The 9,937-nt window shown below is 24.3% G+C and overlaps 1 protein-coding gene across 1 annotated transcript in view; it reads left to right on the top strand.

Annotated features, from left to right (window-relative positions):
- Window positions 1–214, top strand: part of LOC129609228 (clumping factor A-like) — a 45,453-nt gene extending 45,239 nt beyond the window's left edge. Inside the window, exon 8 of the mRNA XM_055521161.1 lies at window positions 62–214. Coding sequence (XP_055377136.1) covers window positions 62–214 — 153 coding nt within the window. The remainder of the gene's footprint in view (window positions 1–61) is intronic.
- Window positions 215–9,937: the final 9,723 nt, after the last annotated feature.

Raw genomic sequence — 9,937 nt, forward strand, 5'->3', positions numbered from 1 at the left:
TTACTAAAAAATATTAAATAAATAATTTTTTTTTACATTTTTTATGCAATTTATTTTAAAGGTTCGTGTAGAAAGTTCCGACAATCATGAACGTACACGTGAATTCATTTGGAAACGTACACCACAGATAGCACATTTAGTTTCAGAACAATTAACAATTGCAACTGAATCTTTGTTGCAACCAACAACTGGTACAAAAATTGAACATATTTAATTTAATAAAAATAAAATAAATTTTTTATTTTATTTAAAATATAATTAAAATATTATTATTTAATTTTTCAAACTAAAAGTATAATCAATTTTTAAATAATATCTATAAAAAATAATTTATTTATTATATTTAATGAATTTAAATTAATAATATTGAACTGACAAAAACAGAAAACAAAATAATTATTAGAATAGAAAAAGGACTATTTCTATAGCGATGAAATAAAATTTTATTGAATAAAATGGAAAAAAATATGAGCAAAATGAAAAAAATATTGCCTAATTTTAGGTATCATTTAATTTAAATTGTTTCGAATTAATGTATTGAAATTTATTTTATTTGTATTTATTTATTTATTTATTTTATTTTTATATGTACAATGCGACCTAAAAAACAAAAAAAAATCGATTTTATTTCAATAAATTAAACAAAATTGAATTCAAACAATGGAAACTTTAATTTTTTTTGTTATAATTTAAAAATTTATATATAAGAATCAATAAACGTTGTCAACAATATTTTGGAAAACGCATTACAATCAACACTCAAATCAAGAAGTAAAACTGTATTATCGTAAAAACTGAAATCCTGTATCTATTATGGACCTAAACCATGTTTACGTGCAAGTTTGCGATTATAAATAAAAATTACATTCAAGTTGTTGCAGTATCACTGTAGCTTTAGAACTGGTTAAAAGGAATTTCGTTAGGTTTGTTTGAGCAGAATGACATGAAACTGTAGAATTTTAATGAAGATTAGAAGTGAATCTAAATGAGGATTCTATATAAAGATTGTAGCACGTTTATAGATATTAAAAATAAATTTTGAATTCAATATGAAATTTTCGAAACGATTTTTTGTGTTGCAATGTATCTATACCTAATACACAAATTAAAAAATAATCACATACATGTACACATTATTTAACTAATTTTTCGGTATTTTATTTCTTTGCTATGGAAATGGTATTGATTTTTTTTATATATTTATAAAATTTTAATTATAAGTTTAGAAAAGAAAACTAATAATTTATAAATTAAAAATTAAAATTTATAAGAAAATAAAATTTTAATTAATAAAAAATATCAAATTAGAAATTTTTTATTCAAAGAAATTTGTTTTTTCTTGTTTTAGGAATATATCGACAAATCTTAGAACTATTTCTTGTCATTTTTATAATTATGCCCATGTTCAAATCTTTTTCATAGAGTATTATTTACGATACCGTTCATAACTATAATGAATAGTGACGCGAGATGTGTAGCTTATTATTCTTTTTAAGGATTAAATTTATTCTAGAAGTTATGTCTGCCAATCTGTTTCATCGGCAATTTAAAATTTGATTGATCTAGAGAAAACAAGCAAATCTTTATAGAATTCTTGAATCAATGCATTATTAAACTACTATATATTTTTAAACACAATTAGTATTAATGCTGTATTGTTCAAACACGCCATAGACTAGAAAATTTATTAGCGAAATTGTAAAGCTGATTTGTTAGGCAGTTAATTTCAAAAGCTTTTTAATCACTCAAACCTGCTCAAATCATATAATTTAGCATTTGAATTTCTCACAAAGAATATAAATAGGTATGGCTATCTATTGTTACATAATACTTTTTGCTGGTTAGCAATTACACCAAAATATCAGAGATATAGTTAAGTTTTTGCTTTATATCCAATTTTTCAATTGAAATCCTCATTTTTTTTTAACTTTTTTTTGTAAAATGATTCAATTTTCTGATGATAGGTGATGTGGATCTTCTTATTTGAATAAATCTAAGTATAAGGATAATAGAGATAATAAATGTACTTTGAAATTATTCTAATAAAAATTTTCTCGAACGTTTTTTAATATTTAAGGCATAAATACAAAAACAACAAATTTAATAATTAAATTTCTAAGTTCTCGTTAATTCATCAAAATTAGCAACTTTTAACTAGCAGGTGCCCAAAGTGTAGTTTTATATTGTTAAGTAACCTTAACAATATTTTGCTCGTAAATGTGTACTAAACAAAAATATCGATTTTTACGAAATTTAATTAAATAATTTAATCGAAAATATCGATAAACGTAAGTGAAGGTAAAACTTTTTGTAATTAATTAAATTACTTTTATATTTTATATGAATATAAAAAAATTTTCAAAAAAAAATTTTTTGTTGTTCCGTTATAAAAAATGTACGTGCATGCGGATGGAGTAACCTTGCATACTTCCAGAATAAATTTATTTTTAAAAATTATTCTTCATTGAAAGCTTTTTGTCCTAATTAATTTTTCAATTATTTTTTAGTTAATTTTGTTGAAATTATAACAATGTTACCTGTACGTTGATATATTTGTAAATTTTTTTTTGTTTATAAGGTATATAATTACAAAATATTAATAAATTTTCATAAAAAATATTCTTGGATCCTTAATCATTCTTGATTAAATATTTTCTTAAAAATTTTTAATTCCAAACTTTTTCGAAAATAATATGACAATAAACTTAATTGATTAATGATTGATTATGATGGCCAAATTAATGGTTATTCTCAAAATTTTTATGATAATTACTCGGCTTATACGCAATACAAATAACGTATTTTGTAATATTTCCAACCCTTACTATGCATTTTTATTATTGCTAATTTTAATTAATATTTTTCATTAATGGAAGTAACAGGTTACATGCTCTTATTTACCAAACTCAATATATGTATTTTGGACCGTAATGAAATACATATTATATTGAAATTGCTTTCACAGTATATTTGGGCGTAATGAAATTGTCTGGTAGTATTGTTCAACTAAATATAACTATTTGTATTTTTGAAACTGAAAAACTAATTATTGAAACCAAAACGCTAAAATACATAAATTTATTTTTTCAGCATGAATTTTTATTGTACATTTGCATATAGAGAAAATATAGCTAAAAGATTTTGCTTATATATTTTATTAAACAGCTGAATCTGCTGAATTATTGTATACGAGTTGCAATAAGGCGGTAAAGTTTAGGAGTATGCTCAGTAAGTATACAGAGGTTATTAGAATAGTTTGTGTATTTGTATTTTCTGTTAATCTGGACGAATTCCATCACTCTTCAACAGAATTACAATTTAGTCTTAAACACCCTGTGTGTAAAGGATATATTCATTTATCTTAATCAAGTAAATTTATTAAAGACTCAAGTTTTCATTTATATACAATTTATATAAGATTTATATACAATTTTCAGACTTTACCGAAGAACTATACCATTTGGTTTTAAGTCAATTCTTTAACTCAATCTAATGATGTATTAGTGTCGTTCATAACATTCTTGGCTAATATACACGATATTCCTCGGTGCCAGGTCAATTCTTTTCAAATTTTACTAATTTTATAAAAATGACATCATAGCCAGTTGACATCATATTTATTACCTCAATTGTGATATTTTCAATCTTTTTTAGCCAACTCAGATAATATTAACGTTCTAGATGTGGTGCCGATGATATTTGAAACCCAATGTCATTATAATTTTTAGCACTTTTCCAAAAATTTTTTGGAAAAAAGTGCTCTGTCCGTCCGTCCGTCCGTCCGTCCGTCTGTCCGTGTATCTGTTTCTGTTTACAAAACTTCTACACCCTTGAAGATGGGAAGCTGAAATTTTGTATGTATATAGATCTTTACTGGAAACTTATTTCCGTAGAACAAAATTTTTACCTATTTCCCCCCCTCTAGAAGTTATACCCCCCAAAACCCTAAAAATGGCCTTTCTTAACTATTTGTTGCAACGAGACCATAAGCATTTTTGAAATTTTGCAAACGCAGAAAGGCAGCGGCGTGCTTCCCCTAGCGCGGTATACTATAATTAAACTTTAGAAAAACAAAATGGCCGTTCAAATTTACCGTTATCTAAAGTCTTTTTTTTCCAAATTTTTGATTTCGTTTTTTTTCTAGACATTAACAAATAGTTTATTTCGTTAGAAGAAAATTTTTTTCTATCTCCACCCCCTCTCAAGTTATTGCCTCTTGAAATTTGTAAAATTTGAATTTTTGGCGCCTTATATTTCCGAAACCGCAAACGTTTTTAAATTTCTATAAACATAGAAAGCTAGCGGTAAATTCCATGACATTAAAAAATATAATTATTTTTCTTAACTCACACAATTAACCCTTAAAATCGAGCATTATGTTAACCCATCTTTATATTAATTTTTGCTTTATTTCAAAGACTGCATGAATGCATCATCCTAAATATATGCAATCCTAGAAATAGTTAAATATGAATGAAAATAATTTTAATAGTGTGATAGGTATACATAGACTGTATTTAAAAGCAGAATTTTCACTTGTTGAATGGAAAAGTGCTACAATACAAACCATTGGTTTGACCCAACTTTATTTGTTATATGCTCCACCGTTTAAGGTACCATACTTACAAAATGACAAGCCATCCTGATGTATGAAAAAAAATTTGAAAGTTGAAAGTTATTGAAAATAAAAGCAAGAGGCAAGGGAAAAATAAAAATACATATGCATATACAACATTTGTAAATAAAAATAAAAATTAAATATACGTATATAAAAAAATAATTGCTTAGGATTCGATATGCCTGTAAAATAAAAGGAATTTTTTTTAAATGAAATAAAAATATCTTTTTTGTTATTGTTTATCTTTTCACTTTCCTTTATTTTCCTTATTATTTCGAACATGTATCCTTGCTTACACATGCTTATATAATTTAGAAGATTTTTGACTTGGTTTATACATACCCAATATTTTATTTTTTTGCTGGTTTAATCATTTTGCAAAATAATTACTTTCTTTCTGCAAATTTATTAAAATTTACTTACTGTAAATGCTCATATAAACGCTTATTTTTTGAGCGTTCTATAGTAGTCTTATTTGAAATTTACACTTCTGATGAAAACAAACAATCTTATGGTGTTGATATTCAGAAATTTTGCATCTAAATATAAAGTAGGTGCTCTCCTAGATGATCCCTTTTTGTGTAAAATTTTAAGTACAAAAATAACTTAACAGCTTAAAATGCTATTCTATTTTAGAAATTAAAACTTGCTTGCAATTTTTTCTTTGGCAAACAAAATGTGTATTTGAGAACAATTTGCAATCAGTTTTGTTATAGAAATGCTTCAGGATATAAACGTTGATTGAAGAAGACTTAAGATACATTTTCCTTGTTTTTTCTCAACATTGAGTGTGAGCTTTAAATTTTCTTCCTTCATTTTTTTCTCGTCCTTTTTGACTACCCAAAAATTCTAGTTTTTTTCCTTTTCGTTTTTATTGATATTTTTCCGGGTTTCCTTTTTTCTTAATGATAGGAAAATTTTTGATAGATTTAAAGTGAATGTTTTCCATATCGTTCGATTGTTTTTTTTTCTCATTTTCTGAGAATGGTGAGAGATTTTTCTTTTAAACAAAAGTTTTATAACTGTGATTTTCTAAGAAATTAAGATTTTTCTATTTTTTTTTTTCGAGGGAAAAATTAATTTATATTTTGCAAAAAAAATAAAAATCCAATTTTATATGATATAAAAATAAATTTTGAGGGAAAATGTGCCTTTCGGTCATTTAGATTTCTATTAGAATTTTATTGCTTTTGGTATAGCATAGTAATGTTTAAGAGCTAAAATTATTTAAGAAAGGATATTAAGGATATACGTACGAGTATCTCTTTAATATTTTTCATGTTGGAGAATAATTTTCTAAAAATTAGTAAAATATTTTTTTTAAGAATATAAAAATAAAGTTTTCATTCTGGTGGTTTAGATTTCTTGTTCTTCAGTTATATAACAATTAAATTTAATGTTTATTTTTTAAATTGAAAATGCCTAATCATATTTTTCCAAACAATGAGGAAAAATTGATAATGATTAGAACTTTTAAGGGTTGAAAGTGAAAATATGTTAGAAAGTATAAGGAAAATTATTGGATTGTTGGAATAAAAACCGAAAATTAAAGAGTTTTTTTTTTTCGATTTTTTAATAAAAATTTAGTAAATCTTGTTATAATTAGATTATCTTTGCGATATTTTAAATATCATTTTTTACCCGATCGTTCTTAAACCTGGAACTGAATTGAAAGAGGTATCTATAAAATAAAAATCAACGAATTTTAATATTATTAAAAATATAACATGAGCGTAATTTTCAATTTCATTAAAAATATAACATAAGCGTATTTTTCAATTAAATAGATCCTTCAAATATTGGACATTAGATCTCCTAAATTAATTAAACTATTAGAAAGACAATACGAAATTAAAATGACAATTAAACATTAAAATCATGATCAAAATCATGTGTTTACGTTTTCAATTACCAAATTTTCTTATTCAATAAGGTCCTTAGCTGAAATAAATTTATGCATTATGAAATTATTAGATTAATAGATTAAGCGGACGTACAAAGTTTCAGTCGCATTGGATTTCGGTAAGTTTTTAAATTTAAAATTTAAGAACTTTAAAATCGGAATATAGACAAAAGAGAGAGAATAAAGTTAAGACAGAATACAAATGCAGACCAAATAGTCAAACAACCATTTAATCTTTATTATAAGAATTGATAATATCGTTTCTAAAAAATTAAACAAGACACATATTAAATTATTTAAATAAAATGCTAAATCTTTTTTAATTGCCAATAAAATAGAAAAGATTCATTATTTTGATAAAATCGAAACAGTTGATCTCAGTAAGAAATTCCAATATAAATTTTCGTTTTTCCTCATATTTTATGTATCATATAAGTATTATCCAATCATTCAAATATAATATGTACCGAAAAAATATTAATTATTTTTAAAAATTTTCACCATTCAATTATATTTAAATCAAATAGGAAAAAATCAGGATTAATGATGGAAAACTTATCATAATAAAAAAAAAACATAAAAACAAAACGATGCAACCAAAATAAATAAGGAAAAAATTTTAAAGCTCTCTGACCGTCAGCTGTTTTAAAGTTTTTTTTCCCCATAACCATTCATACATTTTATTATTCACTAAAACATTATACAATTTTATTTTATAAATTTCATACATATTTACATACATACATATGCATTAATGTTGTTTCATAAAATGTTTGTTATGCAGAGAATTCTGAAAATTATCTTGAAAATTTGAAAACAAAAGAAAAAAAAATTTAATATGTCACATCCATCATTATTATGTCAAATTGTCAAAAATTTTATAAAAAAAAAATAAAGAAAAATATGTATATATACATATGCAGTTACATGTGTGAGTAATAACAATATTATTACATATTATTTCTACATAATATAATTAGTATAGACATTGATATTACATGCGTATATCGATGGTCCTCAGTCAAATTATCGTATTTTAGAAATTTATAACATATATCAATATCAAAAAGAAGAATTCAAAATTATGGAAGCTGTTTTCTGAATTTAATAACTTATTTAATGAAAATGTTCAATCTTTAAGTTTCAATATTGGGAAGTATGGTAACCTCCAATTTTATTGAAAGAATTAGAAAATTAATTAATAAAATTCTACAAGAATCAACAATATTCATACTAGGAAATTCATATAGGATCTAGAGATATGTAAAATTAATTTAAGTATTTTTATGCTTAATTCTAAAAATTGAATAACAAAATTATTACATGTATTTTAATACAGTTACCATACGCTATATTATGATATTCGTAATGAAATTTATTTCTGTTACTGTAGGGGCAGGCAGTTCAATCTGAAAATCAAATCTATTAGATTTCCAATTTGATGTAAAGAGAATCATTGTAAAACAGTATACAGTTTGCAATATACAGTTTGAAATGTCTATCTGTTATCTGTCTGTAATAAATGATCTTAAGAGTTATTTGATAATTATTTCGATAACCTTATTTTTTATCCACTGACTTTCTTATTCACATTTTGTTTAAATTTAAACACTGTTAAATAGCTTTCCAAGAAGTATGGCCGTTACCCCAATGATTTTAACCGAAAATTGTAGCCCATATCTTACCATATAACCGATACTTATTTTTTTGTGGGAAATTTCAATTCATTTTTTTTGCAATCTTAAGTCACTTCATACATACGTTCATACGAGTATGGGGAACATTAAACTAGTCAAAAATAATTCTAATACTAAATAACGTTGTATTTTGGATACTAAATAATGTTGATTGACTCGAATGTTAATGTTGATTGGAAGGAACCCTTGATATAAATGTACGTTATTTAAATAGTTTATACATGTTTGTAAACTTGTTGTGCAAGTATAAGCGCGTGTATAGTAAATTTACGAAAAAAATAATATTTTTCATGCAAAAATACATTAATACCGTTAAATAAAAATAAAAATAAGACAAATTACTTTTACAAAGTTATTTTTGTTTTTTGTCTTCTTCGGAAAAATCAACAAAAAAAAAACAATAACGGTAAACAACATAAAAATAATAATGTAGAAACTGAAACAGAAATAGCTTTAGTAACATTTTTAACTGTTATTTTTGGATTTACTGGTAACGGTTTCTATTTTTATTTTTTTATTTCAATTTTATATTAGTTGAACATTCCACATATTTTGTCAACGTCAAAATATGTTGTTGATTTTACGTTTCCCATCATTAATAATATTTTAAAAAACTGAAGGAAAATTGCGAAAATGTTATAGTTGATTGAATTTTTCATAAAACATTTTGATATTTTATAAAATAATTATATTCAATTTGAAATTGTAATTATTTATTTGTAACAAAAAATGAATTATGAAATTATAAATGTTAAAATGCATGTTTTCCATTCTCTATAAATCTTTTCATGCCATTTCCATTTAAATGTGATTTTTTTATAAAAATTTTATTTAAACATTTTTTTTAATTTTATGCAAAAAGTATAATCAGGACCTATTAGTTTATAAGGTGATGTTATTTTGTCCGGTATATGAAGTTAGAACTCTTTTAAACCTGCTAATACATAGAAAAACTCTTCACATCAACTTTTTAATTGTGATTTACCAATGACTTTATGTCAAATATGCGATTTTTGTCAAAAACTTAGCTATTTTACCACTTTTTAGCACTTTTCCAAAAAATTTTTGAAAAAAAGTGCTTATTAGTTTCACTCTGTCCGTCCGTCCGTCCGTCCGTCTGTCCGTGTGTATGTTTACAAAACTTCTACACCCTTGAAGATAGGAAGCTGAAATATGTATTGTATATTTGTATTGTATGTATATAGATCTTTACTAGAAACTTATTTCCGTAGAACAAAATTTTTACCTATCTCCCCCCCTCTAGAAGTTATACCCCCCCAAAACCCTAAAAATGCCTCTTGAAATTTGTAAAATTTGAATTTTTGGCGCCTTATATTTCCGAAACCGCAAACGTTTTTAAATTTCTATAAACATAGAAAGCTAGCGGTAAATTCCATGACATTAAAAAATATAATTATTTTTCTTAACTCACACAATTAACCCTTAAAATCGAGCATTGTGTTAACCCCTTTTTATATTAATTTTTGCTTTATTTCAAAGACTGCATATATGCGTCATCCTAAATATATGCAATCCTAGAAATAGTTAAATATGAATGAAAATAATTTTAATAGTGTGATAGGTATACATAGACTGTATTTAAGAGCAGAATTTTCACTTGTTGAATGGAAAAGTGCTACAATACAAACCATTGGTTTGACCCAACTTTATTTGGAAATTCTTTGTTTTGCTCTATACTCGTATGTAGGTTAAAAAATT

The sequence above is a fragment of the Condylostylus longicornis genome, unplaced genomic scaffold (assembly GCF_029603195.1).
Source record: "Condylostylus longicornis isolate FDR11 unplaced genomic scaffold, ASM2960319v2 ptg000038l, whole genome shotgun sequence".
Lineage (NCBI taxonomy): Eukaryota > Metazoa > Arthropoda > Insecta > Diptera > Dolichopodidae > Condylostylus > Condylostylus longicornis.